The 24697-nt window shown below is 43.6% G+C and overlaps 2 protein-coding genes and 1 long non-coding RNA gene across 4 annotated transcripts; 1 reads left to right on the top strand and 2 right to left on the bottom strand.

The window, feature by feature from the left end:
- Positions 1 to 876: 876 nt before the first annotated feature.
- On the bottom strand, positions 877 to 5989 carry LOC145653753 (uncharacterized). The gene is made up of 4 exons (XR_014119946.1): positions 5062 to 5989; positions 3955 to 4708; positions 1540 to 1612; positions 877 to 1337 (listed from the first exon to the last, which is right to left on the bottom strand). It is a non-coding gene; the product is annotated as an uncharacterized LOC145653753 (long non-coding RNA).
- Positions 5990 to 8369: 2380 nt separating this feature from the next.
- Positions 8370 to 14153, top strand: fam78bb (family with sequence similarity 78 member Bb). Its single transcript, XM_027024348.3, has 2 exons — positions 8370 to 9740; positions 10576 to 14153. Exons 1-2 carry the CDS (start codon positions 9478 to 9480, stop codon positions 11096 to 11098), a joined length of 786 nt encoding a protein of 261 aa, XP_026880149.1. The 5' UTR covers positions 8370 to 9477; the 3' UTR covers positions 11099 to 14153.
- A 996-nt stretch (positions 14154 to 15149) lies between these two features.
- On the bottom strand, positions 15150 to 24547 carry slc35a3a (solute carrier family 35 member A3a). Of its 2 annotated transcripts, XM_027024368.3 has the most exons (8): positions 24198 to 24534; positions 19158 to 19381; positions 18542 to 18696; positions 18196 to 18318; positions 17621 to 17795; positions 16493 to 16611; positions 16051 to 16184; positions 15150 to 15786 (listed from the first exon to the last, which is right to left on the bottom strand). In XM_027024368.3, exons 2-8 carry the CDS (start codon positions 19345 to 19347, stop codon positions 15696 to 15698), a joined length of 987 nt encoding a protein of 328 aa, XP_026880169.2. In that variant the 5' UTR covers positions 19348 to 19381; positions 24198 to 24534; the 3' UTR covers positions 15150 to 15695. The 2 variants fall into 2 exon arrangements, with proteins under 2 accessions (XP_026880169.2, XP_081563755.1); XM_081707629.1 differs by lacking the exon at positions 16051 to 16184 and having other exon boundaries at positions 24198 to 24547.
- Between the last annotated feature and the right edge of the window lie 150 nt (positions 24548 to 24697).

The following is a 24697-nucleotide window of genomic DNA, read 5'->3' as shown; positions in this document are numbered from 1 at the left end:
CTTACTATGCAATGCCAAGACTAAAAACCAATTCCACAGGGTGGTCTGTGGTCATCTCGACTGTTTCGTCAAGCAGTCTAAAGCCGTGTTAGCCTGGTCGTTACATGTTTGTGATGGGACATGGGTGTGAAGTGAGCCATCCTGCACACGCGTGTAACCGTGCTCTGAGTGCACCGCAGTGGTCTGGTTTGACCTTCCACGTGAACATCAGCTGGTGCTCTCAGAGCCTACTACAGGTAGGCTCTGAGGTTGGCTGTAACCAGGGAAAAGAAAAGTCCTGTACTTCATGCAGCTGGATACATCGGCATGGCACGTTTCAGGGAAAGAAAGAAAGGTAAAGTGGCTAGTGAGGTTAATGGAAAGAAAGACAGCGAAAAACAGATGACAGATTGAGACAGAAAGAGAGAAGTTGCTGAGCACACATGAGATGTCCACTCATTCAGATACTGGCTCCAGGCATGAGGGTGAGAAAGAGAAGGAGATAGAGAGCGCAAGAGAGGGGGAAAGAGAGAGGGAAAGAGAGAGAGGGAAAGAGTGCGTTGCCCCCTTTCTTGCCTGAGCTCATCAGGTATGGCCCAGGGCTCCTGAAAGCGTGGGGATTAGCAGATAGTGTGGGTCTGGCTCAGACAGCTCAGCCTGCCTCTCTCCTACTCCACGCCACACTGCTTTAATAAAGCACTCCAGTACGGTTCCCACACACACACACGCACACCATAACCATTTACCAGAATTCTCTCACAACTCACACACAAACTTAACAGAACACTCTTATAAGCACATGCACATTGAATTCTTACACACCCACCCACCCCCATACCCCCCAAAACACACACACACACACACACACACACACACACACAAAGATTCTGGGTGAGTAACTGCAGTGTACTGCAAGAGATGTAGAGATACTGAAAATTGTGCACAAAGCTTCCAGAGAGTGCAGGTGTGCAAGCAAAGTGCTTCTGAATTTGTAGGAGGATGAACCGGGCTTACATGAGAAAAACATGTACATACACTGACCTCATTATATTACATTAAAAAAGCATATATACACTGACCTCATTACAGTACATTAGAAAAACATGTACATACACTGCACCTCTCAAAACTCAGTCCTATACCCTTATAATTATGCACTCCTACTCCACACACTAACTCACGTATCCAAACATCCACATACAGCTTGTGTGTCCACATGGTGTGTGAGCATGAGGGTGTCTCTGAAGTCCTACTGTAGTCTGGAGTAAGTGAAAGTCTTGAGGTCTCCAGGAACATTGGCTGGTCTGGGATGGTCTGGGGACCTCACAGTCCACCCGTGTCCGAGTTCTCTTCATTAGCTGGGTCAAAGTATGGACAGTGAAAAACCTTTCAAATATCCTAAACCCAATCCTTTAAAGGCTAAGCACAAGCTGATATGAAAGTGTCAAACACATAAATACAGCAAAAGCTGAGTTTCTTTTTGTGACCATCAATAGTTATAAAACTTTTTTTATATAACAAACTGAAGGGATACGACTTAAAAATCGGTGTTACCCTCACCCGCTGTCTTCAGAGTCTGTCATAAACGTCATCCGTGTGACGTAGATGGTGGACAACAGCTCAAGAAGTTGAACTGTAGGTGATGCAAAATGACAAAAAGGTGTGTTCTTTGGCTGCAAAAATTCAATGTACAGTGGGACCCCTGTGCACAAATAGCCCAAAGATCCCAAAATATCAAAAAGGACAAAAATTGTCAAGTTTAAAAGGGCACATCGGAAAGGACCTGTAGTGCTGTTTCACACCTGAGGATCACTACAGCTACGGGATGTGGAGAGCCAGTCTCACACGAAGACTTGATCTCATCACTACTGCTTTTCCAACAATATGGACATGTAAAGAATCTAAAGAGATGTGTTCAAGAGCCTCTGAAGTAAACAGGGTAAGTACAATGACCTCAACCATTCTAGCTGACATTAGCTAACATGAGCTAGCCTTGCTAGCTAGCTATCTTAGTAGCTAACTGACTAAACGAAACGTTAAAACTACTCCACGTAGTTGCACTGCGGACATTTATAGAGGATCCTGAATGTGAAGTTGACGGAGGTAGATTTTACAACAATAATAACAACTGAACGTTTGCGTTTAGCGAGCTAGCTGCTGTAATTAATAGCTCAGTGCAGTTTCTAATGTTCGTTATTTAGCTAACGCTAGCTAGTTCCGTTTCCCATCATGACCACTGCTAAGCTAACTAGCGTAACTAGGTTAGTTAGCCGGAGAGATGACAAGCTAGTAAAACGAGAAATAGAACCAGTGACTAGCTAGCTATTCAAACGCACCTGCTAGCTAGAAATAACTGTTAATAGACAAGATTACTTTTAATATAGTAGTAGTAATAGTATAGTATATAGTAGTAATACTTAGTAATACTTTTAGGATCAGTTTTCAGTATAATGGCTACCATAAAAGCTTTTTACCAGTCGGAATTCCCAATTCTGACTACTGGGTCAGGCTCAAATCTAAATGGTTGCATTTCACTGATGTGATATACAGTCACCCCCACTGTCACTGCAGGTTCATCAAATTCAAAAATATCTTCGTAATCTGAACAACCAGACCAGTTTGACCAGTGTAAGTCAGTCATAGTGGAGTTTGATTGCTCGGCAACCTTCTGGAATTTTCGGCACAACGTTTTCCGTCAATTTACTTTAATTTTTCATTTTTAAAGAAATATTATTTTCATTTTAATTAATATACACATTTCTTCAGTAGCTAAGGAAATGTGAAATCTTCAGGGTGGTCCATTAGGTGGTGCTTAGACTTTAAAAGTATCACATACAGGATACTTATGCATTGTGATTGGGTAATATTACCAGCAACACAGAAAACACAGCACAGCATAATCAAAGTGGCACACCAGACCATGTCAGAACAAAAACTTTGCCTGAATAACAACATCCCCATACTGGCCTGTATATCCAGGAACAAGTTTCTGAAAACCATTACCAAACACCAGTCACTCTGCTACCACTTCCAGAAGCATTTACTTGCATCACTATATGTGTCTGAAATCTGTTTACTTCATTAAAATGATTGTTGTTAATGTTATTCCAACACATTGCCTGTCTTGAGTTGTGGAAACAATCTTTTGGATTGTCTGCAGATGTTAAAATCTGTCCGGGCAGGAAGCTGAGAAGAAATTAGGTTTTCATTCTCAGAGGTCATTCCAGAACACATCTCGAGATCATTTCAGCACACATCAGCTGGAAATGTACTCCCCACTTGCCGCTGAAAAAACCAAACCTTCTTAAACAACCAATTCATTTTCGAATGATTTGTACAGAGCTTTTAACAATACGCACTGTGATGGAGCAACCTCACAGGAGCTCCAGATGCCTAGTGAGCAAACAGAGGGAGACAATGGCAAGGTAACACTTCCTGAGACAGAAGCTCAATTCTATACGTCTGTACCTCTGAAATCCCTCACATTTGCTGCACTTGTGTGCTTTGTGTGGAGGAGATTCCAATGGTGTTACGTGGCTCAGACAGCTGATTAAGTGTGATGTGTCTGTGCTGTGGAGAGGGGTGGGGGCTTAAGAGTGAACCGAGGGGTGGTGTGTGACAGAGGGCTGATTAGGCTCTTTAAGAATGGCTCAAGGTTTAGTCCTGGTCTTCCTGATGTTGTTTACACTTGAGAAGTGGGGAGGGGGACCAGAATCAGTAAATTTCTGGATCTCAGGACTAAATCCAGAACCAGAAGCAAAACCAGGAGAACCAGGACTAGAACCAGAACTAGAAGAGTCAGGACTAGAAGAACAGGGACTAGAAGAACCAGAACTAGAAGAACCCAAAATGGAAGAGCCAGTTCATGCGCTTATAACCTAGAGCTCAGGTCAGGCCCACAAACCTAGAGAAAGCAGGAATGGTGTATGAACAGGCCACCTGCTGTCCTGGTTCAGAACAGATCTGTCTTCTCACCTTTAATGCTCAGTAGGCCGCCGCCCTCGTCTTCCACCGCCACCAATCAGATTTGTCCAGCTGAAACAAGAGGGTTCCAAGTGACGCAGGGAGGCCTTCGGTCGTACGTCAGAGTTGTCCAGCCTTGGTGGGGGGTGGGGGGAATGCAACTCATGAACACAACGAGCTTCTTTCAGCTTTGACATCTTCACAGAGCTCTGGCTGAAAGCAGGCACTTCTTCCTGTCTACTGTCATAACGAATCCTCTGGTCTCCTTCCAAGTCAGTTTACAGGCTTTCTAATGAAGTTTCACAGAATCAGAGCACTTTGATCTGTGCTCTATAACGTGTGTTCTATGCTTTCAACATTACCCCAATACATGTCATTTCTTCTTCCATGTACTGAAGTTAAATATTGTTTTATGACACTACCCACTTTAAACATTTTAAAATATATTCCTACTACTAGTAGGCAGGGCACACTAAGGCACGTTTATTTGTGTAGCACGTTTCATACATGTAGAGTATAACTACAACATAACTACCACCACCACCAATAATAATAATAATAATAATAATAATAATAATAATACTAACAATTATTATTATTATTATTATTATTATTATTATTATTATTATTATTATTATTATATACGAGGTACACCATGGCGGGTTTCTACCCCTGTGTAATGAAAGGGTCGACACACTGCAGACACAGCAGAGCATTGTAGGGTGCTGAGAGATACACAGACCCCAGCCATCATTCAACTCCTGCACTGCTTTATTAGAGAGAGAGAGAGAGAGAGAGAGAGAGAGAGAGAGAGAGAGAGAGAGAGAGAGAGAGAGAAAGAGAAAGAAAGAAAGAAAGAAAGAAAGAAAGAAAGAATTATTATTATTTTTTAACACATACAAGCATTCTAAACTACAGGCAGTGTACATACACGCAGACACAGGCACAACAGCAAGCATATCACAAAGGTACACACATACGCACACCCCCACAGAAAGAGAGAGAGAGAGAGAGACACACACACACAACCACAGCTCCAGTTTTTATCTTGGTGAAATTTCATAAGAGCAGGAAAGGTCACACAGAGAAAGAGAGAGAGAGTTCAGAAAGTCTGCTCACACTATGCCTCACGCTCTTCCCCGACCAGAAAACTCAGACTCATCCCACACCAACAGTCCCGGAGACTGAAAACCTACAAAATACACACAGTCATGCATGTCCATGTTGAAAGCGCATTAGAGAATCACCATAAAACTCTGGATATAATGAATTAAAGACCATCTCTGGCCACTATCTATCTATCTCCTGGAGATCTTATTATTATTCCTAATAAGTGATTTTGGAAATATTTCTGCTCCTGAACTGTTGCACATCAAAATTTTAAAAAATGTTTGTATGGAACACTTGCCCTCCTCTGGGCGGTCTCCTTTTCATTCAAGATCGGGTCCTCTACCAGAAGCCTGGGAGGTTGGGGGTCCTGTGTAGTGTCTTAGCTGTTCCCAGTTCTCAAGCTTTTTGTGTTCCTTGTTCCTGATGTTGCTATTACTTGGGATTGTTCCATCCATCACTATGACCCTCTTCTGCTGTTTGTCCATCACTACTACTATGTCAGTGTGTATCTGGAAGTCCCACAGGATCTTAGCTGGGTTATTCTCCACCCCCTTTGTGGATGTATCCCACTTTGACATTGGAAATTCCAGCCCGTACTTGGCCAGCCACTTGGTTATGGCGTTCCATGTGCACCCTGTCTGCCATCATCTTGTATCCTGCTGTTATGTGCTGCATTGTTCAAGTTCAAGAGGTTTTATTGTCATTTCAGCTATATACAAGTACACAACAAAAATGAGACAATGTTCCTCCAGGACCATGGTGCAACATAAAAACAACAGTGCAACAGACAACATGTTACACAAGTGCAAAGTGTCTCGGGGGCGTCTTTGTACAGCCTGTATCTGGTGTCCTGCCTGGTGTGGTAGATCACAGCCCCTGTTGATCTGTTATTCAGAGCTTGTTCCTGTGCTGCCATGATTAGTCCCTCCATGCTGTATCCCAATACAGCCTTTTCAATCTATTGGTAGGAATGTTCCCTATATTATATATATATGAATATGAGAGAGAGAGAGAGAGAGAGAAACAGGACATATCAGACATATGTCCTTCATCAGCTATGTGAGCAAGTAGGAGTAGAAGGAGCCAGTTTATATATGAAAAGTAGATGTTTACATCCCTATGAAATTAAGGTTATGGAGAGTGTAGATCAGTTCTTTGAGTTTCACAATTTCATTGCTGCCATAGCAACAACTGGCAATGCAAACAGACATGTCATTAATGCAGTGTCCATTTGTACTAAAATGCACCTTGCCCCTGGAAATGACAAATTCTTTGTGTGTGTGTGTGTGTGTGTGTGTGTGTATATATATATATATATATATATATATATAAAAAAGCCCTGTCTTTCTCCGAGATTAGTACTTAGCCTAACGCGTCCATTAGCAGGGGGGCAGACTGACTGACTACCTGGTAGACTGCTCTGCATTCTCTCTCTCCTTCATCCAAAGACTCACTACAGAGTGTCGAGCAGTCAGAACCCAGCAGCTGCACTAAGACCCATCTACACACACACACTCTCTCTCTCTCAATTGTTCCCTTAAACCCTGTGTCCAGTAGGCAGAGGTAAGATTAACCCTTGTTAAGTCTCCATTGACTTTGACCACACAAACGGACAAGTCTTACCAGTTCCAGACACAAACCTCCCTCAGTGCACACAGGAGGCTCACTGGAGAGGACAGAAGTGCTGTCACACAGACGCTGTTTATCTCATTAAAAACCTGAACACCTCCCATGTTGAAAGGCTCATTTATTAAAAAAAAATAAAAGCATAAACGAAAAATAATTGTATGTTTGCTAGTAAATATCAAAAGCATGAACTTAATTTAATGCGTATTGTTCCATTATTCTTTCATGCGCACGCTTAGAAAATGTAAAACGGACCACGCAAACCTACGGGGGAATTACTCCCCCTGCTGGTGCACTTCGAAAAGTGCAGCAGCTGCCTCCAGCGAGAAAGATGGGTGCGGACTGAAACTTTACAATATAAACCGTTGTAGATTATACAATCATTAAAGTCAATAAAGATTAATCGTAGATTGAGGTTTATTTTAAGTGCATCTTTGAGCACTTACTGCGCAGCGTTGAAGATATGTTCGGTGTTTTGGTGTATGTTGTATGTCACAGTCGTGTATTGTGGATGCGCTTTATTTTCTCCCGGTTTCCTTAATCTACACGTGTGAGCTTCATAAAATGACATCAGCATCTGTAAAGGAGCGTAGGACGTGAGAGCTGGAATTCTTCTACTATGAAGCAATATGAGCTCGGCATGCGTGACGACAGTCTGTCTTCGCGAGTTGTCATGGTTACATGGAAAGACATCAATTAAGCCGCGGAACACGTCTTTCCTCGATCCTCCTTATGCACGAGACAAAACGGAACGAAAAGAAAGCTACGGGCGGTCAGTCTAACCGGGACAGTTGCCGTGGTTGTTATGTTGTGAAGTAAAAATAGCTCGTTAATAGTTATTCATTAATTTCTCAATGCTAAAAATAGGGTGTAATATTAGCAGTTATCGTTTATTGCGATAAAGCATAAATATACTTGCTCAACGCAAGCGAGAATTTCTCTACCTGCTGTGGAAAGTTATTTTCTGACTATGCAAATAAAGCTCTCTGTAGGCCTACAGGATAATAACCTATTTATAATCATAAAATTACCTTTATCCATACTAAGATGAATGCATACATTTACAACTAAACTTTCCGAAAACCTATAGTTTATAAGCACTTTAGTAGAGGCAGCTTTATCAGAAACCCCCTCTGGGTGTACAGATAGCCCGTCTGTTTCCATGCACAGGTAGTTTTCGCCGTCGTCAAGTCACCATTTATCTTAGCAACAGGACCGGTGTTGTGGACACCATTCAGCCCAGCAGTAACTCTTGACACTAGCAGCACAAAACACATTATATCACGCCGCTGTCGTGTCAGTGTTCAGATAATTTCCTTCCAGAATAATATCCAATCAGCAGAGATTTTGTAGTCAGAAACTGAGCAGTAATTAAAATACGGTAGAACGTAGACGAGCTGTACACGAGGACCTGGCGATGGCGTGCGACTCTACACGCTGTAGCGGGCAGGTTTACGTAATACAGTGGCCAGGAGATGCACGCACTGGACGGGTTTTCTAATATCAGTGTGTAAAGTAGAATGCAAATATATATACACGCCCAACACCATTTAGAACTGTTCAAGATTCAAGCCTCTTATTCCTCAAGACACACCTCTAGAGAAGACCAATATTATATTTACTCTGACTCGGTAGTAGTACGATAGTAAAGATGACTTACTAGTAAATTAGTAAAGAATATGAAAATTACAACAAAAAAAATAAAATAAAATATATAGAATAAATATTACACATGAAAAAGGAACCAAATAGAAAAGCATTTCATTAAATGGTTTATTTGCTACAAGTGTGGCTTAGCGTCACGTTCTGATCACGTTTCAATCTGGAATCTGACAGACCTATGCCTTGAGAGCACGCGAGCGCTTCGCGTGCCTACGCCTTTCGCTCTCCCTCTTCTGGCCGTTCATTCACCATTCAGCACCACGGAGAAGCGGACAGCGACTGAGATGGGCACGAGCACAGCGGATCTCAAAAGGCGTTATTAAAGGGAAACAGTACCACGATTGTAGAATTTCTAACTCCCATGTAGTCTAAGTATTACGCAAGATCTAACAAGAACGTGCGATCTAAATGTGTTGTAATAATGGCTGTTTTCCCCCCTCCATCTACCGGAACGCTGAACGTGCATGACAGCAGCAACCTAAATCGCCACTCGCTCGCCTCGGAAGAACCTGCAACCTTTGGCTTCTCCATCGTCGACTAAATGAGAGAAGATTTTTGCAGGATTTTTGCGGCTGTTGCTGCTGCTGTGAGCGCGTGAACCTCAGCACTATGTGGCGTGTGAGTGAAGAACGCGAGCACCTCCGGACGCTGCGAACGGCACGCCACACCTGACTGTACCGCTCGAGCTGCGCAGTGACATGAAAACTCGAACTAGAAAGAAACGGGTTAAGGGGCGCAGAGCTGAAGACGGACCCGGTGATGTACCCCGAACAAACCGCCCTCTTTTACCGCTGCGAGTGCCAGTCAGAGCGGGATTGTGTCGCTGATAGCTGAGAAACAAGCGGACTTAAGTATTTAAATCACAGCTTTGCGTCCGCAAAAAGGACTGTGCACTAGTGTTTTCTTGTTTACTTTTAATCGCCTGCGGTTTTAAAGAAAAAGTAATTTTATGGATCACTTGCACATTTAAACGGAAGGTATCATTTTTCATCTCAACAAACATGAGATGATAATGGGATGATTTTGAGCAAATTAGAGCAACGCTGAAGGTTCTTTTTGTTGTTTTCTTTTCTTCCGTCGCGTTCGCGCTCAGCGCACGCTCACTTGTTGGTGCCCCTGAAGCGGACGCTCTACGTCATGGGCTGCATCCAGAGCATCGCCTGCAAGTCCCGCATTAAACGCGATAACATCGTTGTTTACGACGTGTCCGCCACTATTGACCAATGCCCAACACTGATCGAGGAAAATTCGCCCATCGTGCTCCGTTACAAGACGCCGTATTTTAAGGCCTCAGCGCGTGTAGTCATGCCGCCGATTGCTCGAAACGAGACGTGGGTCGTGGGCTGGATACAAGCGTGCACACAGATGGAATTCTACAACACTTACGGAGACATCGGAATGTAAGTTACCTGTTGACGTCATCTCGCACCTCAGAGGATACACATGTGAGAGCGGGCTTGACAAGTGTCTCCACTAACATCGGTGACATCATCAAAAAAGTAACGAATAAATCGTAACAAATGAAGAATGTGGTCTTTGTTGAACGCATGTTTAAACGAAAAAGCATTTCTATGGGATGAGTGTACTGTGGGTGTCTGCTCTCTCACTCCTGGAGGTCTGTATGTCAGTCTTCATTGGCCAGTAAGTGGTCCTGGAGTTCCATTTGGAAACTACACCTTGAAACGATCGATTTCATAACCATTCACTGGGTCAATATAAATCAACACAGAAGCTCTTAAGAACAGCCTAGAGCCTCCAAAGAGGAGCAGCAGTTACTGAGACAGCAAGGACCACAAACTCAACCTCCTTCACAGACAGAGAAAAAGATATCTAGTCAGAGAGAGAGAGAGTGTGTGTGAGTGTCACACCCTCCCACATCCCTGAGTGCCTGATTGGGTTCCCATGCTGCTCCCCAGAGGGTCTGTTAGAATGTGAGTGTGTGCGCGTGCGCATGTGGACATGTGTGTGGGGGAGTAGAGCCCTGCAGGGGATGGTGAAGTGGGGGGGGGGGGGGGGGGTGAAGTGGCAGATGGAGCAGATTTGGTTAAGATAAGACAGTCAGGTCATCAAGTGACAATTCTGCTGTAATGATCTTGTCTTAAAATGATTCACTTAACACACACAGCTGGGCTATGCTAATGTGTACATTGAGAACTGTTCCTGCCATTACCAGGCAACTGTGGAAACTAGCGTCACACTGTCTGGCTCTTTTAACGTCTGACCTCTGACACGCAGGTCAAGCTGGGAGCTCCCAGAACTGAGGGATGGTGTGATGAAGGCCATCAGCGACTCGGACGGCCTCAGCTATCCGTGGTACGGCAACACCACAGAAACGGTGGCACTGGCAGGTCCAACGGGCAAGCCGTCACGCTTTACAGTCAGCATGAATGACAACTTCTACCCGAGTGTGACATGGGCAGTGCCTGTGGATGAGAGCAACGTGCCCATGCTCACTCACATCGCGCGGGACCAGAGCTTCACCACCTGGCTGGTGGCACTGAACACCGCTACACAGGAGACCATCCTGCTGCAGACCGTGAAGTGGAGGATGAGGGTGGAGATCGCCATCGACCCCAACCAGCCTCTGGGTTCCAGGGCCAGGCTTGTCGGGCCACTGCACCAGGACCAGCCCAAGGTGCTGACCCGAATGGAGCCTATTCCCCCTAATGCCCTTGGCAAACCCAACGCCAATGATGCCCAAGTTCTTATGTGGAGGCCTCTGAGGGGGACGCCTCTGATTGTGATTCCCTCAAAATAGCAGGGAGACAGATACTGAGAGAGACAGAGAGAGTCCGTCCCGGTGTATGTTTGACCGAATCCTTTCAGGAACACATCTGCACCAGCATGACTGGAATGTCACCATCGCCAGGAGTTTGGTGATTTATCAATGACAGCCATGCACTTCAAACTGTGGTTGGCTCTTGCATTCATTCAAGAATCACACTGTTGATTCTAGAACTAAGAGCAATGAGTTCTCAAAAAGGTTAAAAGGACCATCTGCCTTAATTCCACACTGCTGCCTTTAAGTCAAATGGAAGGATGGCATGTACTAATACGACAGACTTACTAAGACGTCCGCCTTAAACACAGCTCTGGTCCACCTTGAATTCAGCTCTGGCATGAAGTACCAGAGACAGAGGGGCTTACAATGATTTAGACAGCCACATCAATACAGGAAGGAACAAGATGTGAACAATAATCAAAACTTTGGCTTCAACTGTAGCTGCAACTCCAGTGCTCTCGAAAACAAATCACAATATTGTGGTTTGCAGAAATCAGTCATATGTTTTTGACTTCTCCTGGGAATGGATGGCAAGTCAGAGTCCAATGTGAGGGGTTCTGTGTACCCAGGACACAGTCATGCATCTGTGTGTATGGGGACATTGATGAAACCTGGTCTTTTTTTGTGCTTTGGAAAACAGCAACAGAAGCAGGTAGGACAGAGTTATGAGGGAATCCATTAGAATTCCTAGAATTCCAGTCCATTCTAATTCCTCAGATTTTGATATTGGGCACTTAAGGGAAGAGTATGGTGACGTGTAGGTTTAAATTACAAAGGAATTAAAGCAAACAAGTCGAGAACATGACGGTATTAAGCAACATTATGGCAGAACACACGACTGGTAAAAACACTAACATCAAAAGAGCAGCATTGAAGTTTAAAAAAAAAAAGCCTTTGAATTTGTGGAAACAATCAAATTCACAGCTCTGAAATATTAATCAGCATCACAAGCATTACGTCTCAACACAGCCAGCTCCTGGCCACTAGGGAGCACTTCACAAGTTTCTCTGATACAGTTACAAGAAAGTGAACAGCTTAGATCTGGTCATTATCCAAGTCACAATTACATCCAAACTAATAACACACCAGCAGTTGTATTGTTCATGACTTATATTGAGCACATTAAGCAAAACACCCACAGTGCAGGCTAGAACAAGTAAACTTGTGTTAATGACTTCTCCAAGGGTTAATTGGCAAATGGTTTTAATTAAGGAGATGAGATTGGAAGTGAAGGTTTCACAGGTGCTTTACCCATTAAAGAAAGTCACAGAAAGCTTTGTTAATGACAAATCTGTGCTCAAGAAAGACTGGTTAAGGTGAAACCTGCCTGTATGCAAACAAAGATGCATGAAGGAGGAAAGGCTACAAAAGTGTTGCTAAAGACCTACAGAAGACTACAGACTCCAAAGACCTCTGTTCACGTGTCCACTATTAGAAAAACACCGACCAAGAATGGTGTTTATGGAAGTACACCATAAACTATGTTTGGAGGAGGGAGAAATAAATAAGTAAATAATATAAATAAATAATATATAAATTTACAAAAACCACACCCATAAACCAAAACCTTATCCCAGCTGTGAAGCATGGTGGAGGGACCTGTAAAGAGCAGTACACGCACGGTATCCAGGAAATACGGCTGAACTGGAACAAACCTGCAGGGAGGAACGGTCTGACATTTCTCCTCAACATTATACAAACCTCTTTTGCAGGAAATATTTGGTGGATGTGATGGCTGCGTTGCGGTGGTGTGGGGGTGGCAAACAGGGTTCAGGGGTTTGTTTACATTTCCTGCTCTGTAGATGTTCTCTTGACGTGATCAATAAAAGCCATGATCAGTACAACTGTTTCATAGTTTAGTTAGACTGCGTTTGTCTATAATTGTGACTTTGTGATGTTCACATTTTATCAGTAATCAATGCAGAAATCCAAGCAATTTCAAAGAGTACATTCACTTTGTCTTGCAACTGTGAGAAACGAAGTTGAATACTAAAAACGGCATGCGTCATCATGACATGCCAGCAGTCGCCTCGCTCTCACAAGATGACAACCATGCATGTCATCATGACACACCAGTGGCACTGACGCAAGTCGGACCAAAACAATCCAGTAACAGACGTACCCCATACCGAGCCAGGTGGCCCTCCGTCTTCACACATTTATGTGGAAACGCTGAGCCCTAGTGGCCAGGAGCAGTTAATGTATTTGTTTAGTCATTTACTGCAGTCTCATTCTCTACTTTTGTTTGCTGCATAAATGCTGTTGTAATTTGACACTCCGGGACACTGTAGAAGCAGCATGCAAGTCAAAGTGAGAAACTGAGAACTGTTCCAATACTGGCCTGAACCCTGCGTGTTCACTATGTATTCAGCTCTCCAAAACCCACGCCAAAAACTCGGTAACTTCAGTAGGGAGCAGGAGCTCATTAGGGAGATCCCAGTTCTCGTCATTAGAGGGACACCTGTCTAAAAGGCCCTCTGACTCCACCCCCCTGCACTCACCATCCAGACCAAGAGTCCAACTAAACCACAGAAGATGCAAACGGTTACAAGAAAATAATCCTGAGACTTCATGCCGGCGTTAAATCCTGACGAACATTCCGAGTGCCTGCACTCAGGGGACCAGAAGGGGGAGCTAAACTGACTTTAAAAAGGAGAGAAAGAAAAACATCAGTGCCAGTGTAGCAGGCCAGAGAGAAGGAAGGTGTGTGACCAGCAGAAAGACGGGAAACTGAAACGACTGAGGTTAGTTTAGACTAACATGCAGAAGTGGAAACACAAAAGGTGCATTTGGGCTTTTGAAGTCTTTTACTCTCCACAGACTTTGCATGCAGTGTTTTTAAAATAAAAAAAATTGTAAAACTGCAAACGATGCCACCTCCTCTCTTTGGAGTGTACTCACCCTGGTGCTCCACACAGCTTTTTACCACTCACACAGGTGGCTTACAACCCCTTACAGGAATCACTCACCCAGAATGCGTATTGGTTAGTAATGAGCAGTGTTCACTTTTCTAGATGAACTATTCCTTAAATGTTTGACAGTAACATTATGTATTGTGATGTCACACCACTAAACTCAACTTATTCCGTTATTACATCACAGCATTCTAAAGCAGAACGTTGCTCTCTTGCACTCAGAAGTGCGCACACAGTTTGTGCAGCCAACGCCACACACACACCCCCATACCCTGTTACTGTCATGCTCCTGTAGACCTCCACTCATGTAGAGGTAAAGGTTTAAGTAAATACAAGTGAAACACATTAAGGTCACTGGTCTCCATTCAGAGAGCAGTGCACTGCTTACACTGTAATCAGTACAACTGCAACAAGAAACCAGGTTTGGTCAGTTTTGTTCAGTGCCTTAACCTGCAATCACCTGTTGATGAGCACTACAGTTATGAAGGCTTCTGTGCAGCTCCTCAGTGGTAATGGTCTCTGAACCCAGAAAGACACCCCACCAAGCTGACCAGTATGAGTACTTCATAATACCACTACGTTCTGAAGCGGTCCAGAAGCACAGGTCAGGAGTATCCTCAAGATGCTGTGGACCACGTGCTGACATCAGGAACCTGCTTCTCGACCTGTGAAAATTCAGCCTTGGGCTATGAGATCGCACTAAATAAATAAATAATAAACGTTGAAGTTATGTTGGACATCGATGGTACCTGTAATCCAGTGCCAGACCAGCAGGCTATGCTAGGAGATCCATTTATGTCCATAATGTCTGGTCAAGCAATTTCGTGAACCTTTATCATGGGCTAACAAATTTCAACAGTGGAAATGTTGTTGATAACATTTGATATACAAGATTCGTCCATTCACCCTAAAAATGAGAACTTTTCGCCTTCAGTACAAACAGGCTACTGCACTTATTAAAAGCAAGAAAAAAAGTGTAAAGTTTTAGCGGGCCAGGCCTGGTAGTCATGTTTCATGCTTTTGTCACATGACCAGTACCAGAAGTGGTGACCTGCTGTGTCACCTGTGAGAACGAACACATTTTTCCCTTTCCAGGAAATCAAAAGACATCATAGTCGCTAAAATTATTTAATATTATTTTTTCTTTACATTTCTTCAAGTTTTAATTAAACATTCTTCTCATTGTGTATGTAATGTCCAGTGATTTCCTAATGGGCTAACTGCTGGTCCATACTGCTGTGGTCTGGAAAACACACCGGCATCACATAGCGGATACGGCACCTGGAAATCACGACCTCTTCACATCTGACGCAGAACTTTGCTATCAAATGTCAACATGAAGAGCCACCAAAATAAAACCATCTGGATGGTCACAAACTGCTCATGCTGGCACTCGCAGGAGGGCTGGACAGTGTCCATCGAATACTTGAGATGATCTGACTAGCGTTAACAGTAATTTTGGCTCCTCTGGCTCACCGTAGCTGTAGTCCTTGCTCATAGAATGGCCTCTGGTGACCAGTCTGGCTCAGCCAATCAAACCCTTTACTCACACACTCGCACGCATGCGCGCACACACACACACACACACGTGCCGTCACCCATCTTTTCTCTTGCTTGCCCTCTGACCGCTGCTCTCCCCGAATCCTCTGGTGTCACCATTATGCCCGACTGGGATTGGACACTGGCTTGTTCTCGTAGCCGTATAGAAACGTCGCCAGTATGACCAACACTGCTCCCAAAAAGAAGACACTAGAAAGAGAAAGCAAACGGCACGCCAGGGTGGGTAAGCACAAACATCAAACTGGTATCTGTAGCATCTGGCATCAGTTAGCAAAGAGACACACTCATGAAAAGCATATGGATTTGAAAATTTGTGCACAGGGCACAGAACCGAAACACACACACACACCCACACCTTCCACTAAATTTAAATAATGACAGAGTCCAAGACCACCCTGTAGAGAGCACACCGCTCAGACACTCATGCGGCTCAGACGTGGGGCAGACGTCTACCTGGTGGGCTCAAAGTCCTGCAGCCAGACGTAGGAGATGAGTGTGGACAAGATGATGGAGAGGGAGGTGGCGAACCCCTTAAGAATGTTGTCTGCGTACTTAATCACGGCGGCTATCACCAGACCTCCCAGAGCCTGAGGAGCAGCACACCTGGTCAGAACCTTCACAACACCCACCCACAGAGGTTCTAATGCGGACATAAACGTGGAGATAACCACCGACAAGCCAAACGAACCACTGTGACTGTGCTAACTGTGTGACATCACAGCAAGCCAGTGACCATGTTCAGATACAGTCAAACTGCTGAAGACGTTCATGAATGAAATTAAACGTTCGTTTTCAGTTCTAAGTCAACTTCACAGTACAAACCAGTTACTAAACCCAGCTGGTTATTTACAGGGGTTGTTTCTATGAGTGTGTAGAAATGTGTGTCCTGCCTCACCTGAAGTGACACTACGGTCCAGGTGATGGAGTTGTAACCCTGGAACATTCCGTGCTCTCGCACCCTCTCTCCATCATACAGTGACATTCCAAATAGGCCGAAGACCAGGCCAAAAAATCCTTTAACGAGAGAGAGTGCAAAATGGCTGAGAACTAAGAAGGTGACCGAGGCAGTAAACATCATCTCACTAAGAGAGACACTGACCGTAAGCCAGTGGAAGGAAAAAAAAAATATTTGTCTTGTAAAGAAGGTTTTGTTTTTTTTTAAATAAACAACTATTTATATTTATCTGTTATATGCATGCACGAAAACAGACACACACAATATAAAAAAATATTTTTTTAAATATATTGTGTGTGTGATATATAAATAAAAACACATCCCACACGAGATTCCCCTCAGTGAACTGAACCACAGCGGCTCATGAAAAAAATATCAGATCGGTTTCGGGTGACATTCAAATGCCAGATATCAGTATCGGATCGATACAGAAAAAACGGTATCGTGCCATCTGTAATGAGAACACAAGTGTGCTACATACAAATATATTACGAAGGTTTTATTGAGGTTTTGTTGATTTTAGGTTGAATTACATTACAAAGGTCTGTTACAGTCACGTAACCCCTGCAATGTAAATATGTAAGTAGGAAGTTTTTCATAAGTCTGAAAGCAAACGTGTTCAGTATGCAACACGTAGGTTATAGTGTGTGATCCTTCAACAGGGTGATGCCGCTTGACAGAGTGATAAACGCTGACAGGACGTGCGACACCTCATGTGTTCCATGCTAAAAATAATCCTGTCAGAGAAACGTTCTGCTCTACAGGAACACACGTTCACAGGCATGTGCACAAGAGAAGCACGACTGCAGTGCAAATAAATACACTTTGTACAAAATTGAAGACTTGCTTAATTCTGTAATCTCTTCTTTTTCCCCTTTTCTTTTTAAACAAAAAAAAAGGGGAAAAACTGTATTGTATAACTTTAATGTTATGACTAACTATATTGATTCTGCAGTATTGAAGTGACAATAAATACAATCCAGCATGCAAGTGCACACACACAGTCTCTCTCTATCTGTCTCAAACACAGACACACCCACACACACCCACCCACACACCCCCACCCACCTAACTGTATGTTCCTGACCCACACACTCTGCTTGCTCTCTTTCAGGATCTTCTCGAAGTAGACGCCCGCAAAGCCACTGGAGCAGCAGGCCACCAGCACGGCCAGCAGCCCCACGAAGGGTGAGCCGACGGCAGGCCGCTCCTTCTCTGCCCCGCCCGGGGGGTCCACGGGCCACTGCACCGCACACAGCACATGGAGCCACATAAAGACATACGTGTGAGAGAGACTCTCAAACAACCAGGCATGCTAATAAACCTAATTATGCATGGATGCTAATATTGGCCCATTAGCATTATGCAAATGACATTGATTAGTTGGTTAGCTTGGTGCATCGTGGTAACGTTATGGTAATCAGTAAGAACAGTGCCATTTTATCTAGAATTCAACAACAGCGATGTTAGCATTTTCAGTTGTACCACGTTTAGAAATCAGATCCAGCTTGTGTCATCTGCGTAATGCTGATGGACTAGTGTCACCAGTGACAGTGTACTGGGTTAAGCTGCGCCTTTAATTCAAACCAGCAGGACAGCTGTCCCAGGACATGTCCACCCATCTTCATGTTCCCAACACACACCTGCACAAGCGCCACCCCACACATCAGGACGAGCAGAGACAGCCACTGGTACAGACCCAGCCTCCGGCCCAGCATGGAGACAGAGAACAGCGCCGTGGTCAGGATCTTCAGCTGGTAGGTCACCTGCCAGGGAAGCACGAGATCCAGCAGAGATCCAGGGGAAGGTGCGGTCCAGCAAACACGAGAAACCAAAAGCGCAGGCCGTTTGAGTAATGACAAATAGGTTTTTTATTTGGACCAAAGTGAACAGTTACACGTGGACATCTCAACATTCCCACAGATGGATGGATGACTCTACCCGGTAGACAGACAGGAGGATGAGTATTTTCAACTGATGGATCCATACCTGGTAGGTGGCAGCATCCAGATTGGAAAGCGCTACGTAGAGCAGGTTGTTCTGTAGCGTGTAGATGCCTGAGGGAATGGCCAGCTTCAGCGTCTCCATGGGCTTGTGGAAGATCTCCTGCCTGAGGACGGTGCTCAGACCACGGACACTGTAGCCTGTCCAGCATGGCGTACACGGAGAGAGGACATAAGACAAAGACCACGTTAGGTACAGGTCAGAAACATGCCAGACACAAACGGGCAAGAAGTCAGGAATCAGCAACTACAAGACAGAAGAGTCTCAGGACTGTAAATGACAATGCATAGAGGGGTTTAAAAATATGAAATATACAAGTGAAATATCATAACGTATTATCTACGTGAAGACGGCATTACAGGAACACACAACTCTACAGACAGGAGACTGTCAGTAGTGGGACTTCATTCTTGAGTGTGTTACACCATTATGTGTTTTAAAGAACATTTACAATGACAGTGATAAATATTAATGGTGTTCTTGCTGCCTTTTCTAACAACAAAACCCCAGGTCACTACGTCAGATCCACAATGACAAAACAAGTCATGCAATAACAGGTATGAAGCATAGTAGTGGAAGTGAAGGGGTGGGGGGGTCTCACTGTGGTCTTTGAAGACGAGGCCCAAGCAGGCAAGAATCTTCAGCAGTTCTGCTACCACCACGGCAGAAGAGGCCAGGTAGCGTGGGCCCTCCTCCGCTAAGGTGCGTGAGTAGCGCATGGTGAGCACCAGGGATGTGGTCTGGAACACCAGCACACCTAGAGACAGGTACTTCAGCTGGGCCGACGCCATGACCTCAGCGCTCGGGGTAGGGGTGGATCCGGGGCTGCGAGGGAACAGGAAGTGGAGGAGAGGAGAGATGTGAGGGGTCTCTGTACGCTTCCATGCCACATTTGGAACTGTGATTATAACGTTACACTGCAGAATGTCAGCGTTAATTAAGGGTACACCTAGCTAACGCTGGGTAAGCCGTACAGGAATGTTAATGACCCCTGCCCACACATACTATTCAAAAGACTAAAAGTAAATGGTAAAAAGAAAAAATACAATAATAATATAAATAAAAATAACAATAATAAACTTTGTGTTTAAGGAAGTGCCATACAAATAAAGTGTTTCTTAAAGTTTACAAAAGTGCTTTATAGAGAACAGAACGAATACAGGAATAATAAATCTTAATTACATCCTGAGACTCATCACCTCAGGAAGGTATCTGCCAAAACTAAACAGAAACAAAATCAAGTAAATTAAAGAATACAGTGGAGAGACATTAAAGGAATGAATCATTTAAATGAATAAGTTAAAACTGCATTTCCACCCATCAAGGAAGGAAGAGGGCGGCTGCGCTGAAAAGCAAAACTGCACAGATAACATGAGCACAGAGGACATAAGCTACAGGCCTTAGGAAACAGTAGAGCTGCAACCGTCTCCCTGAGGGGCTCCCCAGAGTGTGGGGCCACGGCAGCTAAAGGCAGGTGGTGGGCGCCATCTGCGTGGTTTTATCCGCTGATCTGGGGGCCCTTGAGGGTGCGCACCTCCTCATCAAAGTGCTAAATAACAAAAGTTCAGATCTGACATCACAGACATCATCAGACAGGGGCTTTGGCGATGCTCGACCAGCGCAATTCTGAAGTCCTTTCCTGATCTGACCTCAGCTGGGCTCTAGCTGCCTTCCATCTGGTCTTAAGTAAGGAAGTTATGCTGGGAGAATTCCAGTGAACAAGGATGAAAATGGCACAAAAAACCTTTTCTGCTCCGAATGTTTCTTACATGGGTTGCCATGGCAGTGCTTTACTGGGCATTAGAAATCCAGCACACATACAACCTACATATGATGTAGGTAACAGTACAAGGTTTCAAATAGTTTAACCGCTAGTATGCATTTCTACAGTCAGTTAAATCATCATTCCTTAATGATAATAGACAATCAGATAATAAAAAGTTTAAACCTCTAGAAACAGGAAAAGCGGATTTAAAAGCACAAATCATTTTTAGGTAACGGGCGACAGTAGCTGGTCCCTCATACAGCCACAGCACAAGTGCATCACATGCATGTCAGCGTACTCAAGACCAGCACTTTGCGCTACTGGTTGTCTAGCTCTGGAGACCATTCATTTTTCAACAGGCCTGCAAGGAAAAGAATCACCCAGACAACTGCTTGTACTTTCAGAGAACACAAGTGACACTGCAGTTTTAACCAACTGCCTTCCTAAAGAACAATTCACCAAATCTCTGTCTGGCCAAGACCTTGCCTTTTCTTTGGAAAATGGCACTGGGACTTTGACTAGCTGGTTAGCTAAAGTTAGGTAACAAGCAAGAAAACACACATTCCCAGCTAAGAGATGATGTGGTGTGTGACTGTATTTAGCAGAGATGGATACTCACAGAAGGGTCAAGTGTTGTCCAAGGGGTCAAAACCCTCCAGATTTTAGTTTGTTTATACAATTGTTTTGCTATGACAACATGCTACATGAAGACAGTCATCTAATGGCAATCTGTGTTTTCTTTGTAATTACTCTCATGGGAACACAATGTGCCTATTCAAAGTGTGTCCTATGAATATCTTTCCAAAGTCCAATAAATGAAACCCATTTCGCCAGACATTCCACTAAAGACTGTTTAGCGAGGAGCAGCCTGAGCTGTTCAAAGTGTGGCTTTGAATCTCTGGGAGTTTCTTCTGAGGGCGTCCATCTGCCCTGCTGTCAAACATTGACTCTACTGTTGTACATACAGATCACTGGTGTGGACTAACCGATTCTGTGCAGACCCAAGTATGACTTTACAGATCGCCTAAATCAGGGCATGCTAGTAACACTAGAACTTGAAATGAGTTACTTCTAATTCTTAATGCATTAAAACAGGCGGTAAATCAATCTAGCCTGACGTTTACCACGGGAGAGCTTGAATGTGGTCAGTGCAAGGCCAATTTATTTTGCAGCGAGGGTAATTTTCATTGCCCATGGAGCTAGTCTTTGGCTAAAATGTATAGTTCTGTTTTTATCCCGGGACGACAACCATTTCATCCACTCAAACCTGCCTTTCTGTCACCTGTGAGTAAAACTTATCTGATGTCCAAACTTCACGTTTATTTTTGTAAACTACGCCATGATTGGAAAGCTGCTGCAAGAACATCTTTAGCAAACTGCTCCGCTTCCAGCAGAAGTTGTGAGATACTTTAAAAAAAAAATTTTTAAGTTTAATTTAGCAAAAATGTAGCTGAATGACAGCTAACAATATTTACATCATCAATGCAATAAAACTTAAGCAGAGGACTCACTCTCATAAATAAAAAGTGCAACTCAAAGAAAAACTCCAACCTCTAACACGGTGCAGATGGCAACACCTCTCTAGGAAACAACAAGAGTGTTCACACAGACGGAAGGAAGGATTGTGCCCCTTTGAACAGGAGAGAGAAATTCAACTATGTAAAACTCCGTTCTGTGAAAAGATGGCAGACCTCAATATGCCAGCTCAGATTACCTGGCTACACGCTTGGAAAAGTAACTGTAACCAAGTCCAAAAGCATTAAACTGCTTTAACTTCCACAAACTCCTGTGTAAAGACGTTTACTACTTGTACCCCCACACACACATACATTAAAGACAGAATTAATTCATTATTAATGCTATGCAATTTTCACTTGGGTTGTGTTTCTGTGCAAACATGGATTGACAGACAGGATGCAAACAGAACAGCTAAGCTCCAAGGTCCCATAATATCCAAAACTCCTCCCAAAAAGAGAACTTCATTACACAACACTATACTCAAAAGCAGAGTCGTGTAAAGTTTGCCCAACGAGCGTCTGTTTGAATAGGGAGAGGCACACCTGCTCCGGGAAGCCAACCAACCAAGTTTTCTTATGATGGTCCCATTTTAGTACCCACACTAACTCCACTGATTTGGAGGACGAACTTGGTGTTAAAGTTGATAAAGTTTAAAGTAAACAAGTTCCGACAGTCTTGAGGGAATATCTGTGGGAGGGTTCTTCTCAGGTCATACAGCAAGAAAATGCCTCAGTGCTCCAAAATCACCTTCCTCAGGCGTGAATGTGTGTAAACATTTAAATGTCCACTGAACAACTGGCTGAAATAAGTTGATATATGACAAACTGAGATGTGCTTTGTGTTGGGCAGGAACAAGCAGACACACTCAGATTTCGAGGACTGTTTCCTTAGGAGAGAAGACCGATTAAGGGCCACAGTGAGGAGTATCTACGATAAGATTCCATACAGAATCAGGGAGATGTCCCACTGAAATGTATGAATTGGGGATTAAGGACACTGGACTGGGGAATGAATAAAGGACTAGAACTGTGAGGTCACAGCTGCTGTTCATAGACAAGCTTTGGAATAAATATGAAGTATAACATACATACAGAATCTCATTCATATTTGCAGTACAACTCATCACATTTCATGGCCTGCAAAAAAATCCTTCCCTTATACATCTGGGATTAAAATGTTTTAGTTTAGTTTAGTCTCTTTTAGTTTTAAGAGACTTCACTCAGGACATTTCTGTAGCGGTGTAAACATACACCTGTTGAAAAATAATTATCTTTTGGCAATCTGGACGAGGGTGACATTAATGGACATCAGAAACACAATGGAAACTAAAAACAAAGCTGAAAATGCGCAGCCTTAATGCTGGAAATATCACCTCGAGCGAATTCTTGAAACGTGGGTAGCAAGTGCTGAATGGAGCTGGGTGAGAGTCTTAATAATTACAGATATAAACCAGGATGTAGGCTAAACCTCTTTCAGACAGAACACAAAAAAAAAAAAAAAAAAAAAAAAAAAAAAAAAAAAAAGCCCTATTTTTCGATATCCTTTAAAAAAAAAAATGACATACGCACTTGAAAGCCAACTTTACACAATAAAAGTCTTTTTTGAACTAGGAGACTACAGTGGCTAATGCTATGCACCCCAAGCCCATTCAACCCCAGCGTTGGCCCTGTTATGACATGCACAACTAAGGCGGACAGTTTGTGGAACAAGTCATAAATCTTGAAATTACATTTTATAACGTTAACAAGGAGCATATATACACACACAGTTAAACATCGATGTGGCACACTCTTATCGTATAAATTGAATGAATGAGTGTATGGATGAAGTACAACTGTTACTGGAAATAGTGTGTATTTCAGAGGACAGAGACGAAGCCAATAGACCAAATAAGGACAAGTTCGTCTTTTAATTCTAACAGCTGTACTGGAAAGCAGAAGTCAGAACAGATAGAGGCACGGACAAGCCCACCCGGACAAGCCGGTAACACCCCTCAAAGTTTGGTAAAGCTTGTATAGAGATGATTTGGTGAAAAAGTCTTAAAGCTTAAAATGCTACACTGGGGTTCTTAAGATTTAAGAACTGGGAAATGAGAAAATGAGCTATACAGCAGATATGTGACCCATTAACCTGCTTTAGAGGTCTGAATGTCTGAGGTTAGTGAACGCACACGGATCATTAACAATAATTTAGCTTTAAACGAGACTTCAGTTCAACACCATTCTCTCTCTCTCTCTCTCTCTCTCTCTCTCTCCAACACCATTCTCTCTCTCTCTCTAACACCATTCTCTCTCTCTCTCTCTCTCTCTCTCTCTCTCTCTCTCTCTCTCTCTCTCTCTCTCATTCACTCTCACTCACCAGTAATATAGCGGAGTGTGTTTTGGCAGTCAGGAAGGCAGCTAGTAACGAAGATCCTCAAAAAATAATCCAACAGTGGAAGAACCAAAACCAGTCCAAGATAGCTAGTTTCTTATGAGGCTGCTGAACAAAGCAGCTTGTCTGGTTTCGGGTCTTTCTCTGAATGAGCCCATGTCCTTTGGTGTTATTTGTAGTTGGTGTATTTCACTGCTCACCATCTAAACTTGAACGCCGTATGAACACAGTCAGGACTGCCATGATCCGTGGGTACTTCCTGGTGGTGGCTTTATTAGCGCCATCTACTGTCCTGGGGTCAGGAAGGAACAAACACTGATCTCCTTTAAACAGTATTTCTAGTTCTGTGTGGAGACGCGATCTTCTTTTGAATTGGGCTGCGTTTCCCTGTCCAGATGATCCCACTTATCGTTAGTTATGTTGAAAGCATGTCTGCAGTCCTCATACTGACAGAAAGGTGTGTCAGTCTAAACAATGCAGTCCGC

This window comes from Electrophorus electricus, chromosome 25, assembly GCF_041902795.1.
Source record: "Electrophorus electricus isolate QZ-2024a chromosome 25, ASM4190279v1, whole genome shotgun sequence".
In the NCBI taxonomy this organism is placed as follows: Eukaryota; Metazoa; Chordata; class Actinopteri; order Gymnotiformes; family Gymnotidae; genus Electrophorus; species Electrophorus electricus.
This window is presented reverse-complemented; position numbering and strand designations above follow the sequence as displayed.